Below are 15,355 nucleotides of genomic sequence, written 5' to 3'. Positions count from 1 at the left end.
TTAAAAGTAGCGCGTGGCGCCGCCGTTGCCGAGAGTGGCGGCGCGCCAGCCAGCCGGGCCCGGACGCACCTCGACGGCACGCACCAGGCTGTACTTGTCTCTCTCTCTCTCTCTCTCTCTCTCCGCCACGGACATGCTGCGCCGGCTTTGCATCTTGTGGCTGTGGGCGGCTCAGGTCCCGCCGGAGGCGCTCTCCGGACGCCCGGCGCCGAACCCCTGGCTCTCCGAGGACGCCATCCTGGTGGCCAACAACGGAATCCGCGTGCCCTTGGGCCGGGCCGCCTTCGTGGACCCGGTCAACGACCTGGTGCTGCAGACGCGGCCGGGCGACCGCTGCGCCGTGACGCTTCTGGACGACGGGCCCCCGGGGCGGCGTCCCGGCCGCCTCTCGCCCGAGAAGTTCCCCTGCGACTTCGGGCCGAGAGACGTCACGTACACCCACTACGGGTCGGAGATTCCCTCGGGCCATCGCCTCCGTCTGCAGCTGCGCTACGACACGGGCGGCCAAAGCGTGGTGGTCCCTTTCACACTGGAGGTGGAGGTGGTCTCGGCCCCCCTGGAACTGGTGGCCAAGAACGCGCCGCTCAGCGTCGGGCGTCCGAGAGGCATCAGCGACGCCATCGACGGCAGCATTTTGGACTTTGCCTACGACCGGGAGAGCCACAAGTGCGGGGTGACGCGGCAGGCCCACGGGGGTCATCGGCCGCGCTACGGGCGGCTGCTGGACGGCGGGAGGCTGGCCCAGATGATGGATTGCGACCAGCTGAAGCGGGCGGGGGTCCGCTACCGGCACACCGCCCGGGGTACCTTCCCCGACCGCGACGCCGTCCCCATGGTGGCGGAGCTGCGGGACCGAGGGGGCAACGTGGCGAGGCGGGAACACTTTCACCTGACGGTCCGAATCGCCGGGGGGCGGCACAACACGGCGCCCGGGCCCAGCTTGCTGGCCATGATGACCATGGAAGTCAGCCAGTCGGCCTTGACGGCGTTCACGCCGGAAATGCTGGCGGCGGAGGACGGCGAGTCGGACCCGGGCGATCTCCTCTTCAACATCACGTCGGCGCCGTCCCTGGAGGAGGGCTACGTGGTGAGCACGGACGACCGCAACTCGCCCATCTCCTCCTTCTACCAACGGGACCTGCGGGACTTGAAGATCGCCTACCAGCCGCCCTCGCTGGACGCCCACGCCGACGTCATCTTCCAGCTGGAGTTTCAAGTGCTGGACCCCGACGGGGCCGCCTCGGACCCCTTCGCCTTTGCCGTGGTGGTCAAGCCCACGAGCAGGCTGGTGCCGGCGCTGGCCCGCAACGCCGGTCAGCTGATCTACGAGGGTCAGTCCCGTCCCCTGACCACGGACAACCTGGAGATAATCCACCGAGATGACCCGGGGTCGGTCGGCGTCAGGGTCGTGGGCGGGCTGCGCCACGGCGTGCTGCTGGTGCGGGGGACCCCACGAGACGGCTTCGCCGCCCCGGACCTGGCCGCCGGCGCCGTGGTCTACCGGCACGACGGCGGCGAGTCGTACAGCGACAACGTGGCGTTGAGGATGTCGGACGCTAGACACCACGTGGACTTCCTCTTCCCCATCACGGTGGTGCCCGTGGACGACGAGCCGCCCGTGGTGGAGTCCAACGGCGGCCTGGTGGTGCTCCACGGTCAGACGTGGCCCGTGCCGGCCCTGGCCCTCAGCGCCACCGACGTGGACTCGGAGGACTCCGGGGTGAAATTCACCGTGGTCCCGCCCTTCTCCGCCGTGGGCGCCACGCTGCTGAGGCAGTGGGACGCCCCGGAGGACCCGTCTTCGTGGAGGTTCAACTCGGAAGAGGGGGTTTACGAAAAGGAGGTGCGGGAGTGGCTGCAGAAAGACATCACGGATGGGAATCTCTTCTACAGACACGTGGGGCCTGGCCCGGCCACCGCCATCACGGACAAGGTGGTCTTCACGCTCCGGGACGACAACGACCCTCCTAACGAGTCCGAGCGGGTGACCTTTGTCATACGGGTGCTGCCCGTGGATGACATGGCGCCAGACGCGGCCGCCACCCAGCGCATGAACGTGGAGGAGGAGTACAAGCATGGGCCGAGGTGAGCGTTTCAAAAGTCTCTGGGTTGTCATCCATTGGAGGCTTGGAGAGACCTACAAGTGTGGCCAATGGCCTCAAAGGAAGAAGCCATTTAATATACATTTTCAGTTCATATTTATACATTGCGACCCCCCTTTGTGACCCCCTTTCCATTGGTATTTATTCATTTGGATATTTATTGATTATCCTCTTTGACCTGGTCTTCCATCATAGAATCAAGAAAAAAGTAAAGCACGCCATCTAAAAGGGGGGCGACGGCATGGACTCGTCATGACCACTCGCTGAAGTGAAAGCGACAAGGTGTTGCTTTTCATTTCCCGCGAGACCTTTGAAATATTTCACCGTCAGACGTCTTTGCCGTCGCCCAGCAACCAAAGGGGACAAAAGTATTGGACGGGAGACTTTGGCCCGACCGTGAGTGGACATTTTCAAATACACAATGGCTGACATTTCAATGGACCCAATGACCCATCTTTTTTACCATTCTACAAATACAATGAGATTTAAAGCTTCACCACCAAGTGCACATAGCAATAAGTAGTCCTAAAAAGAGGTATAAATACCATAAAAATTGAATAGGGGAAAAACTGGAGTTGAGCAGGGTGACTTTGGGGGACTTTTGTCGCCTGCGTGATTAAAACGATTTGGACGTCTATTGCTATTCAGAGCAAACGTCAAGAGTTAAAAGTGTTATTCCTTGCCTGTATTTCATTGAGACATTGAGAGTTTTGTCTGTTTTTGTTTGCAGCCGATATGGACGTGCCGAGCGCGTTCTACGTTCTGCGGAGAGGAGAAAAGGCCACGTGGGATGTTTTTCACTTCAGCGCAGAGGACAAAGGTAAGTAAAGAGCACCCCCGGCCATTCAAATGTTTTTTTATAAGCAAAGAGCAGCACATTCAAATGGGATGTCAACAGAGAAGAGAGTGTCGATTTTTTTAGTGACAGATGCGCATTAAAGTATGAATGGTGCTCTCCAATGTTCAAAGACCACATGATCTATTTTTCTAAAATACTAAGATAGTTTTGGGTCTAGCCTTGGTTTTATTTTACTAATCAGGTGAGGAAATGACAAAGGAGCACGCCAACAAATCTGTGGCCTCCTTTGGGGCCTTCCGGCTCTTTCTCATTAGCCACATCGCCGGCAGAGTCGCCGGCAGAGTCGCCGGCAGAGTCGCCGCTTTCAAACGCATTCCCATCACCCGCGGCCAAGACATTGGCTTGTGGCAGGAGTCGGTTTGAGGGGATGGTGTGTGGGGGTGAGGGGTGGGGGGGGCAGCTATTTGCCATCAAGCATTGACCGAATGAGCTGACTGACAAACTTGAAGCCACGGGGGTTGGGCAGAAGAAGCAGCTGATGCCGATCCACTGATTGCACTTGCAGGACACTTAGTATTGTACTTTATGAAAAGCTACATTTTGTGGAATAGTTTGAAATGAAAGCCTACTGTTATGGGACGCTATGCCTTTATATTTAATCAAAAGCCTTTGTTGTCATCATACATAGCTGTGTAGAATGAAATGGGTGAAATATCATTCATAAAAGGTGGTTTTAAATGAGTCAAAATGGTCCAAAATTTGCACTTTGATGGCCTATGTTTGAAATAGGTCAGGAAAAAAAGTTTTGAACTGGCTTTTGACAGTTTATACCAGGCAGGGCTGACAAAGGCACATACATAGGTGAAAAAGTTGAATGGATGGGGGTTGGGATGGTGTGGGTGGGTTGGTGGGGGTAGATTTTTGCCATCCAGCATTGACCGACTGAGCTGACCGACAAACTTGAAGCGACGGGGGTTGGGCAGAAGAAGCAGCAGATGCCGATCCACTGATTGCACTCGCAGGACACTCAGTATTGCACTTTATGAAAAGCTACATGTTGTGGAATAGTTTGAAAGGAAAGCCTACTCTTCTGGGATGCTATGCCTTTTGTTAGACTAAACTATTTCACCTGACTCCAATTCCTTAACTCTGTAGTCTCCAGTCTAACAATGGAGCGTGTTCAGCATCGGAGGAGACAAACCAGGGTTGTGCGAGTTTATCCACAGATGGTTTATTCCATTCATATTGATTCATACAGAGCTCCGGGTCTCCCTCCCATAGAATAAGCCCGCTGAGTGTTGATGTCCTAAAGCGGAGGATGGAAAAGACATTGTCCAAACCCGCGTTTGCCCAGTTATAGTCCAACAAAAATGCATATTCATTCGCTGATTAATAATGAGATGTGGGCTGGTCCAGGGCTGCTGTGAGGGGTGGGTTTCTTTGGGCTCCACATCTTCCAGCCTTGAATCCACATCATCCAGACCTCTGTCTCCGCTGGTCCTATAAAGTCCCGACCCACTGCCCTGCTCTTTGTTCCTCTGCCCTTTGAAGTCCTCCATCTGGTCTCTTATCAGTGTGAATCCCACCTTGAAATAAGAATCTCAGGAAGAGCCTTTTGTTAACATTGTAGTCGAGGAGTCTCGGACCCATCCTTCTGTTCATATTGTAATTGAGTTGGGAACAAGAGCCCAACTCTTCAGTGGCGATACTAAAACAAGACCGCCACAAAAGAATGAGTAAAATGTGATATCAAAATGAAACAGCCATACTAAGAAGAATGAGTCAAATGTGATATCAAAATGAAACAGCTATACTAAAAAGAATGAGTAAAATATGTCAGATTCTTCATTCCCTCTCTTGGTCTCCTAAAAGAGACCACATCAACAACACCACACAGGTTAGTGTCAAATGAAATGTAAAACTATATTAGTATAAAAACAAAGAAGCACTACATTAGTATATCCATGAACATGTGCCCAGCAGGGGTCCAGAGGGGTCAGTTTGGCGCAACTGGACATACTGACCTCTAGGGCCTGGTCCCACTGCTTTATCGATCAGTCGAGTGACTAGAGTACGAGCTAAGGGGAAGATACAACAGCTACAGAGAATAAGCAGAGTAATGAGCACTCCAGCAGATATGAGGATGTTGCCTATCAAACCTTTCCAGGCACCAAAATAATCCATCCATTGGTCCCAGATTGAGGTGTCCACACCTGACTGATCGGCCATCTTATTAGTCAGGATTCGGAGGCCTTCTAAAGCTTTGGTGAGACGTCCATTTGGAGCAGTGTTATTAGGAATGAAAGTACAACAGGCATCACCAAAGATAGCACACACACCACCCTTCTCAGCCAATAACATGTCTAATGCTATACGATTTTGGAAGGCCATGAGGGATGTTGCCGCTAGCTGGTCACGTACCGCCTCTAACGACTCAACCGTGTAATTGGCAAGTCGCTGGACATTGTAATGAATATAATTGATGCGATCAACATTTTTGTTGTGAGTTACCCAAATTAGAATACTTTTGAATCCCGCTGAAACCTGATTAGCAAGTTTATACTCATTAGGAACGCCACGGGGGACGCCTATGGCGTCAATATAGGTGGGATCGGAGTTACCCATCCAGGTGTGTGGTGCTCTCTTTTGGCGATGCAAGACCTCGATGTTTTTACCCGATCAATCGAATAACTAGAATGCATCTCATCTGCCTAACTGCAGATTTAAGTGTGACGTCTAGACCCAGTGAATTCAGGATGTCAGGATACCACAGATCTTTTTCATAGTAGTTCACCAGTTTGTTCTTCTCATACCAATTTACTCTCCTCTGTGATAGGAGTATGTCACCATCTTGTATTCCAACTCGAGTCTCTGTGGGTGGGGCGTTCAGACACGCCCAGGCAGTCACTGACAGTGCAGTCACTGTGATGTGAGTGGCAACAGCTTTCACTGTGGCCAATGTGCAGAGGTGCAAAGTCTATGGAAGCTCAAAGTTAAGTGAGGGGTGCTCGTGGCAGATGAGTAGACTGATGAGTTTTTACGGACAAGGGTTTTGATACCGTCCAACTTCCAGTCTACTCAGAGTCACCTGTGTCTCGAACTACCTTGACCTGGCATTGGTGAAAGCACTTTGACATTTCAGCCATCTTTGCAGCAGTGGAGGTTGGTGAGTTGGGCCACGAATGGGTCTTCCCCTCGTGGAGAGAACCAGGACTTCCTTTTTATGACTGGGATCAGCATCCAGTCACCTGGCTTCACCACCTCCTGCAAAGTAGACAAAAAGGGATCACGGCAGCTTGCCCGTTCTTTGGACAAGTTTCTCCAAACATGTTACCCTCCATTCTGTGATTAGGTCTGCCTTGCCCTTAGCCTTTTGTCATGTTTCACCTTCCATAAAGGATGTTGAAATGGTCTTCCATGAACGTTTGTTTGCTCTACCAGTCCCATACTCTTTTGGACGTTGTCCTCGTTTGGGCCTGAGGTTACCTTGCACACCATGACTGCAACAAATCAAACAGATGCAACAAATTTAACAGATTCTACAAAAGTGTAAAAGTAGGTATTTAGACCTCTGGGACATGGAACACACTGTACCATGTCCATCATCCCCCCTGTTGAGACATGGTTCAATCCATGGCTCAATTTTGGAGGCACGCTCGGCCTTTAGCTGTGTACAGGTCTCCTGCAGACTGTTCTGTGTTCTTTCTGTATAGATGCATTTTTACCTTATGTGATGCAATGTTTTGCATATCAATTAATACTGTTTTGACTCAGTTTTTGTTGTTGTGAATACTGTGCAGTAAGTGTTTGCGCTGCTGCTTTAGCTGCTGTCATCTTTAGCGCATGCTCAACACCTGCATACGGCCACTTGGTTGGGCTTAATTCTCAAATGAACAAAAATCACAACAATCTTACTTATTCCATCACTTTGTTTGTGAAAATCTGAATGCTTTATCAGTCAAAAGTGGATATACTAGCTGTTATTCTATTGTGATCGCTGCTTTCTTGTTTAGATCAAAAACTATATCTGATTTTTCCTTTCCTGCAATTACACCAATTAACTAATCGTGCTAAAAATAGGGAAAATACAAAAAGCGAACCAGGCTGCTTTCTCCTCAGGAAAACAGCTTTCCCGGTCTCTGCAACAGTTACATTCACATCAATTAATATCCAGAAACAAATGTAAACATTTTTCATTCTGAAAAGAATTGAACCCACTAAACTGTAACCACCCCCTGTTTATCAGGGTTAATATTTTCTAGCATAATTTTCCTTTAGGGCAATTAAAATTCATTACTTATAAATCACATACTAATCAAGTCCCAATTCAATTAACAATGTGTATTGCGTTGCATATTAAACTCAATTATTTGAAATTCAAAATATCCCAAACTAGTAGTCTTTTTTATCAAATGTAACATTCCATTGTCTTTGGAGTTTGCCAATCATCTCCTTTAAAACTTTCTTGATCAACATTTTCCAATAGCCTGGCATAAAATTAAAATTTAGTTACATATCTATCCATTGTAATCTCTTTTTCTCTCTAATTGTTTACTTTAAAAATCTGTAAGAAGGTTTGTTCTCAATTGAAACGCTTTCACTTTTTATGGAGACAATAAAACCAATATAAAAGTTCCTTATGGTTTATGGCATTGCTCCTCGAGCAATAATCTTTCCAATCAATATTGGATGCTTTCCATTACGTCTGATCGCGTCAATAAGCTTATCTTACCTGTCTCCTCAAACGTTTCAACTGAGAGAACCTCCTTACAGTGCAAAGATGTATCTGCATCCTCCTTTCAGCTATTTTCATGTCTGCTGTTTGGTCAGCAAGAGTTGTACGGACGTTCTCATTTTGGGTTGCTCGTGCGTCTTCTCCATGTTTCCTGTTGAAAAACACAGTCTTCTTCTGCTAACTCAAAATTAGTGCGTTTCTTTAAAGTTTTTCTTTTATACAGATAGCCAGATTAGACTCATCATTCAGCTCCAATCGTGTAGTGAATAATGGCGTTTGGTATGGTAACAAAATATGAAACACTTTGTCAATTCAGTCAATTAATCCATTAACACAATTTGGATGCCATTATCCCTATAAATCAATGGTACTTTGGAATGTCATATGATGCACTGTTTTTGTTTTTCTCAGTGCTTCAAAATTTCGCATTGCAGATTTGTTCCTCCAGTCCAATGCATTATCATCAAAAAATTTCTTTGGACTAAACAATTTTCCTGGATTTTTCATCGCCATCCAAAAAGGCTTATTGGCGATTTCAGAAATTGATTTCAAATTTCCAATCCTTCGCTGCCATCCCTGAAAAGGGCTTATTGGCGGTTTCAGATAGTGATTCCAATTTGCTAAATCCTTTTCCACCTTGATATCTAAGGGATTGATTATATCTTGGTGGTCGGCCAATCAAAAACACAAAAAGACAAACAACCATTCACGCTCACAGACATCAGTGGTCTGTAATTTTTTCACTAGTGGAGAGCGCCATCCCTGAAAAGGGCTTATTGGCAGCTAACCACCTTTTGCTGTCCTATCAGCACTAATCGATCTCAAAAGAACTAGGTTAATAGTCATTAATATGACTCACACTAAAGCATATTTCATCTAGTGATGGAAAAACAATGAATTATATTTCGTGCACTAAACATGATTCATCTTATTCCATCCTATAGAAATCATGCTTATCCTAAATTAATTATTTTATCTCAACTTTTATCTAAACTTTACCTAATAAATTGGATCAATGCCATTTCTGCATTGTAAACTTCTCGTTTGATATCATTAATAATTTGGATCAATGCCATTTCTGCTTTGTCTTCATTTAATAATTTGGATGATTCTTAATACTTAAATCTGAATCACAAATCACTCTCATATTGCTAAATTAGCTATGAGGATAGCTAAATTGCACTAGCGGAATCCCTATTGAATTCCTATCCGCTCCAAGAAGGCGGTTATATTTAAAATAAGAGCCATTTTCTGGGCTCACTATTACCATAATTAAAATTGAGGAAAAATAACCTTTCACTAAGAATTTCCTTATATAAATTTCAGTGTTTAATAAAGGACCCATAATTTGTCACTAATATATCATAACATTATCAACTATCTGTCTCTCTCTCTACATCTCTGTCTCTCTCTCTCTACATCTCTGTCTCTATCTTTCTCTCTGTTAACTTTCTCTGCCTGTCTTTCTCAGTCCCCCACCCCTCCCCGCTTTGTGCAGGGGGTGGGGGCCTTGGGCTGGTGGGGGCTCTCTCTCTATGGCCCCACTGTGGGGTGCTTTATCGGCCCCCGCCTTCACCTCCTTAGCTGTGACTTCACGCTCTACTTTCTGCAAAGCAATGGACAAGTTATTCATATTCCATTCATGCTTTTGACCTACAATATGTACATTTCCTTTTAAAGTACAAAATTGTTTCACCAACTCGCGTCTTATTTTTGGGTTGTTTTTTAACTTGAACACCACTCAGAACCTGTGCTTCCACATCTGCATACAAAAATTGTCAATTCATTCCATTCTCCACATTCTCCCGCATTCTCACATCCTTCCATTTTCACCATTTACAAAATTGTCAATTCATTCCATTCTCCACATTCTCCCGCACTCTCACATCCTTCCATTTTCACCATTTACAAAATTGTCAATTCATTCCATTCTCCACATTCTCCCGCACTCTCACATCCTTCCATTTTCACCAATTCAATCTAGATCAAGTCTCCGGATAAATTTAGAATTTTAGTATGTTCAATTCTAGGAATTAGAAATATTACTATTGTTACTTTTTTTTTTTTTTTTTTTTTTTTTTTTTTTTTTTTTGAATCAATTCTAGGAATCAAACATCTGTGGCCCCAGTTGTTTCCCTGCTGAAGACTTTAAAATAACTCCTGCATACAACTCTTTCCGGAATCTCTTGTTCCTTTGTTTCCTTATTCTCACGTTCGCCGACGTGTTTAACTTTTCCTTATTCTCACGTTCGCCGACGTGTTTAACTTTTCATACGACGTTTTCTCTATTTCAAAACGACCGTCCTGGGATCGTCATCAATTCCGACTCTAGGTATATTACAACCTTTTCGAAATCTCCTATTCCCAAACCCCCTTTCTATGGCATCTTCTCCATAATTTAAAAATCCAATAGCAGAATTTTAACGTTTCAGTAATAGGTATTCTGCTTACCTTTCAGTTGATCAGGCGCCTGTTGGAGAAGTCCCAAGAGAAAGGTCTCACGCTCGCCGGCGTGCCCTCACGTTCGCCGACGTGGTTAACTTTTCCTTATTCTCACGCTCGCCGGCGTGCCCTCACGTTCGCCGACGTGGTTAACTTTTCCTTATTCTCACGCTCGCCGGCGTGCCCTCACGTTCGCCGACGTGGTTAACTTTTCCTTATTCTCACGTTCGCCGACGTGCTTCGATAACCGCGACTCCACGTTCGCCGACGTGTTTTAGAGTCCGCGGCTGGCCTTAACCCATATGTCTACGCAGTTTCCTCCCTGGTTCACGGACGGAGTTATCGGCCTTAACCCCTAAACTGTCTACGCAACCGACTCACGGACTGGGTCACCAAAACTGTTAGACTAAACTATTTCACCTGACTCCAATTCCTTAACTCTGTAGTCTCCAGTCTAACAATGGAGCGTGTTCAGCATCGGAGGAGACAAACCAGGGTTGTGCGAGTTTATCCACAGATGGTTTATTCCATTCATATTGATTCATACAGAGCTCCGGGTCTCCCTCCCATAGAATAAGCCCGCTGAGTGTTGATGTCCTAAAGCGGAGGATGGAAAAGACATTGTCCAAACCCGCGTTTGCCCAGTTATAGTCCAACAAAAATGCATATTCATTCGCTGATTAATAATGAGATGTGGGCTGGTCCAGGGCTGCTGTGAGGGGTGGGTTTCTTTGGGCTCCACATCTTCCAGCCTTGAATCCACATCATCCAGACCTCTGTCTCCGCTGGTCCTATAAAGTCCCGACCCACTGCCCTGCTCTTTGTTCCTCTGCCCTTTGAAGTCCTCCATCTGGTCTCTTATCAGTGTGAATCCCACCTTGAAATAAGAATCTCAGGAAGAGCCTTTTGTTAACATTGTAGTCGAGGAGTCTCGGACCCATCCTTCTGTTCATATTGTAATTGAGTTGGGAACAAGAGCCCAACTCTTCAGTGGCGATACTAAAACAAGACCGCCACAAAAGAATGAGTAAAATGTGATATCAAAATGAAACAGCCATACTAAGAAGAATGAGTCAAATGTGATATCAAAATGAAACAGCTATACTAAAAAGAATGAGTAAAATATGTCAGATTCTTCACTTTCTTTATATCAAATTAAAAGCCTTTGTTGTCATCAATATAGTATCATGAAATGGGTGAAATATCATTCATAAAAAGGTGCTCTTAAATGAGTCAAAATGGTTTGCACTTTGATGGCCCATGTTCAAAATAGGTAAAAAAAAAAAAAGTTTTGAACTGGCTTTTGACAGTTTATACCAGGCAGGGATGGCAAAGGCACATACATAGGTGAAAAAGTTGAATGGACGGGGGTTGGGCCAACCTGGGTGGAGGGGGGAGCTTTTGGCTCAAGCCGTCCAGCAGCGACCGACCGAGCTGACCACCTTGAAGCAGCGGGGGTCGGGCTGAAACAAGCAGCTGACGCCTATCCACTGATTGTACTCGCAGGACACATAGTATTGCGGAAAGTTTCCTCTTCATGAAAAGCTACACATTGTGGAATAAGTATGCATAGTGGAAAAATCCCCTTGTCTAAAATCTAGTTCTGTGTCTTGATAAGGAAATACGAGAACTCACTCACTCAGCCCTCGTCATCTGGGTAGTGAATATTTCTCTTTTATTGTCCTGTTGACAAAATAATGATCCACACACACACACACACACAGAGAGAGAAGCGCGCCAAAAAGACGCTGGTACATCTGCAGCAATCATTTATATTTCCCTGCATCTCTAATTTATGTCATCACCGAGGCTGATTTGCATACATAGCTCCTTCTGTCCCTGCTATGAAAAAACAAGGTGTATTAACTCATTGTTCCGATGGATATGACTTCTATCAAAGGGAAAGAAGCGCCCCCCCCACACACACACACTGCCACCCCAACAAAAGATGTGCAAGATAAGACTCCTTAACGGCCGCAGGCGTCGGCACGTGCGCTCAACCAGCAAAAAGTGGCGGCGCCCGAAAGCCACACTAGAGGTGCGCCAAAAAGGAAGTTAACATTCAATCCGCTCGGTGCCTGGGGGAGGCGGGCCGGGCGCCATGCTACTTTTTGGGTTCCCTGGGGGTGCTCTGGCACACCCCGCGGCTAGGCAACGACCCCTGAAGAATTTTCTAGCTCACTGCAGATGCCACGTCTGTGCCTTTTTTCAAAATAAAAGCAACGTTGCGTGAAAGCAGGATTGACTGGAATTAAATGGAGTTGAAAAATCTGCTTTTTCGAACCCATTTGAAAGGTCAAAAAGAGAACCATCTTGCAATCTTACTCCGGCCCAATAAATACTGAAGGAATGGACATACTGTAAATGCGCTATAAAATGAGGTCAATAAAACAGTGAGCCAGAGTCAAGTCATACATTTTTGACACGCTAACCTGCTGAATAATGTATGCCATGTGCGTGTCAGGAGCATGCTTCTATTATGTATAACATCGACTTCCACTTGACCTGTCTGAAGGGTTGCATTGTGGGTAAAGAGGGAAAATATCGCAAGACAAGAAAAGTTCAAGATAAGCGCAGCAGAAGTTTGTTTGTTTTTTTGCTAGCGGGCAAAACATTCCGAGACCACCGGTGCAGAGTCTCGTTGGAGAAGGACCTGAGAGGCGGAGCCTCGGTGAAGGTGGTGCCGAGAAGGAGGGGCTTCTTGGGGAAGACCTCTTTGCTAGGTGGGCAATAGATAGCGCTCAGGCCGTTAACGTCACCGCGCTGTCGCTTATTTTGCTTTATCTCGCCAGGCGACGCCACTGAGGACGGAAGCGGCAAGAAGGGGCGGGGCTAACGGGGAAATTTCCAGAAGGCGGTCCGGTTCGACCCGGGCCAGACCGCGGATACGGATCCTCAACGACGGCAACTAGGACCGGGCGAAGACTCTCCGTGTCCTTCTGTGGGAACCTGTTATGGCTGCCCTGGAAAGTGCTTTTGGAACAAAGCAATCACAAAGCTAAAACAAAACAAACAAAAAAAGTGCACAAGCGTCACATTAGCGCAACGTCGGGGAACAAAGTTCAACCTTCAGAATAAAAGCTGGGCAGTCTAAAAAAAGCTCCTTTTGTCCTTTCAACGCATTTCTGTGCTTTTCTTCCGATTGGGAGTCTTACGACGAGGCTTCTCGTTAAAAGGCGCCCCGGTGGATTCTTTCTCTTCTCTCCGTCTTTACGACTTGTGGGCCCGTCTCAAACACGGATAAAAAGTAGAGGCAAACGAGTGGCTTTTTCTCCTCCGAGATCTCCCCGCTAATTGAAAGCAACGCGGCACGGAAGCCGCGAACCGTCGGGCCGACCGAACCGCCACGGCCCTCAGGACTGTCGCCACTCGGTCTGACGCGACAAAGACGCGTGGGCCAATCTTGGCGGGCCGACCAGTAATGAAGTCACGGGGGACGCCGCGAGGGATGATGAAGAAAGACGTGGTCCAAAGAAAATATCCAAACATTGCACTCTGGAGAGAAGAAAAAACACAGAGGGCGCGCCAGGCTCGTTGTTAAAGTTGAACGTTGACGTTTTAACTTGGACTCCAAAGTGCTCCCAGAGGGGGAAGGGGGGGGTGGGTGTCGAAAGTTGAGGTGGCAAACTTTTTGGGTGCATGGAGTTAGTATCCCAAGACCAATTCAAATGTTCATGGTGGAAATCCATACACAAATTCACAATCAATGAAAAGGCCCTCATGTCATTGTTGGAAATACAGATAAGTCAAAGTTTCTCCTTTGAAAATGACTTCCATTTTTGAAGAAAATGAGATGCAATCCTGCAATTTAGAGCAAGATCAGACCTGGGACGTGACCAAAATCAGTACAGCACTATTATTTTGGTTCATTTTCAGTGGCCGTAGTAATATGGTGAATATTTTCACAATGGAGTGAAAACTGACATTGTAACAAATAGGATAAACCTTCTCACCGCCTGGCCCACTTACATCTTAAAAATACCACACACAAAAAAATCTAGAGTTTTGATGTTGACACTGACGATGAGAAAAAGTGGAGAAAGAGAGAGAGAGGGAGAAATATTTAGGGAATTGTGACAGATTTTGAGGAAGGAGAGAAAGAGAGAGACAATAAACTTTTCCTCCTGTCACTGTTTTTTTCCCGACTTGAAAGCGACGCAGAAGATGAAACCGCAGCCTGAGGAAAGCATCACTTGAAAAAAAAGAACTCAAGACGCCTGCAGGGGGCGGGCGTTCCTTGTCTGTGTGTGCGCCTCCAAAACGTGACACACACACACACACACACACACACACACACACACACACACACATTCGCAAAGCGCATTTTTCATGGCCAAATATCAAAAGTATATACACACTACTACATGGACTCTACTATAGACTGTAGATGGGACAAATGGTTATTATTTTAAGCCTCACAAGGCGACCACTTTTTAAGATGAAAAATTATCATGCCTAAATGTCTTTATTAACGATTATGTACAAGTTATGATTATTATTTGTTGCTTATTTATCTGTGTGTTTGTTGTTGTTATTTGTGCACTTTGTGGGGAAGCTTTAAATCGCATTAGACTTATAGATTGACAATAAAAGCACTCAATTCAATCCATTCAATTGACACATTGCACAATGAACATTGGATGAAAACAAACCGCCATTACGGACTTACCTTTGTATTTTAATGAAGTTCATGCGCCCGCCGTTCCTTCTCAACGAACGCATCGATGATCCTGCTGGTGCAAATCTTCCTATTGTGCGTTAAGTTTTGAAAGTCTTTCGGTCTCGATCGAGATCAGCACCAGGAAAGAAAGTCGTTCTAGTTATCCGATCAAGTTTGTTCTTGCATATTTTCAGCCTTGAAAACGTTAAAAAAATGACCATCTCCACTGTCGCAGGTGAGCAACTTGGTCCACTCACTCTACCTGTAAAATGCTCATTGCACAGCCAATCTTTGGCATCACAGCGTCCCTTGGCGGACAGCCGTAGATCTGTTGGCTCCCCAAAGCACATTACAGTACACATTAAAAAGGAATAAACACCCCAAAGTACATTACAGTACATTAAAAAGGAATAAACACCCCAAAGCACATTACAGTACATTAAAAAGGAATAAACACCCCAAAGTACATTACAGAAAAGAAATAAACAGTAATTGTCGTAACTATTGATCATTTAAATTTAAAGTGTGCAAAACAAATTAAATTTATTCCAAATAACATGTCATACATTTCAAAAATAAAGAAACGGTCGATAACCAAAAACACTAACATTTACCTA

At 46.3% G+C, this 15,355-nt stretch overlaps 1 protein-coding gene and 1 long non-coding RNA gene across 2 annotated transcripts in view; one reads left to right on the top strand and one right to left on the bottom strand.

Moving 5' to 3' along the window:
- The window catches only part of LOC144212305 (uncharacterized), a 16,997-nt gene extending 1,642 nt beyond the window's left edge, over window positions 1-15,355 (bottom strand). The window contains exon 1 of the long non-coding RNA XR_013329741.1: window positions 14,748-15,355. This is a non-coding gene — a long non-coding RNA (uncharacterized LOC144212305). The remainder of the gene's footprint in view (window positions 1-14,747) is intronic.
- LOC144212295 (FRAS1-related extracellular matrix protein 2-like) lies at window positions 22-13,651 on the top strand. Its single transcript, XM_077740050.1, has 4 exons — window positions 22-2,085; window positions 2,833-2,922; window positions 12,682-12,801; window positions 12,871-13,651. The coding sequence occupies exons 1-4, from the start codon at window positions 134-136 to the stop codon at window positions 12,881-12,883; spliced, it is 2,175 nt and encodes a 724-aa protein (XP_077596176.1). The 5' UTR covers window positions 22-133; the 3' UTR covers window positions 12,884-13,651.

Source organism: Stigmatopora nigra, chromosome 19, assembly GCF_051989575.1.
Source record: "Stigmatopora nigra isolate UIUO_SnigA chromosome 19, RoL_Snig_1.1, whole genome shotgun sequence".
In the NCBI taxonomy this organism is placed as follows: Eukaryota; Metazoa; Chordata; class Actinopteri; order Syngnathiformes; family Syngnathidae; genus Stigmatopora; species Stigmatopora nigra.
The sequence above is the reverse complement of the archived record's forward strand: the minus strand, read 5'-3'. Positions and strand labels throughout refer to the sequence as shown.

Excerpts from the sequence above, each read along its gene's own strand:
- LOC144212295 (XM_077740050.1), top strand. The coding sequence starts at position 134 with ATGCTGCGCCGGCTTTGCATCTTGTGGCTGTGGGCGGCTCAGGTCCCG. Across the intron at positions 2,086-2,832 it reads GAGTACAAGCATGGGCCGAG|CCGATATGGACGTGCCGAGC; the intron begins GTGAGCGTTTCA and ends TTTTGTTTGCAG. Across the intron at positions 2,923-12,681 it reads CTTCAGCGCAGAGGACAAAG|CGGGCAAAACATTCCGAGAC; the intron begins GTAAGTAAAGAG and ends TTTTTTTGCTAG.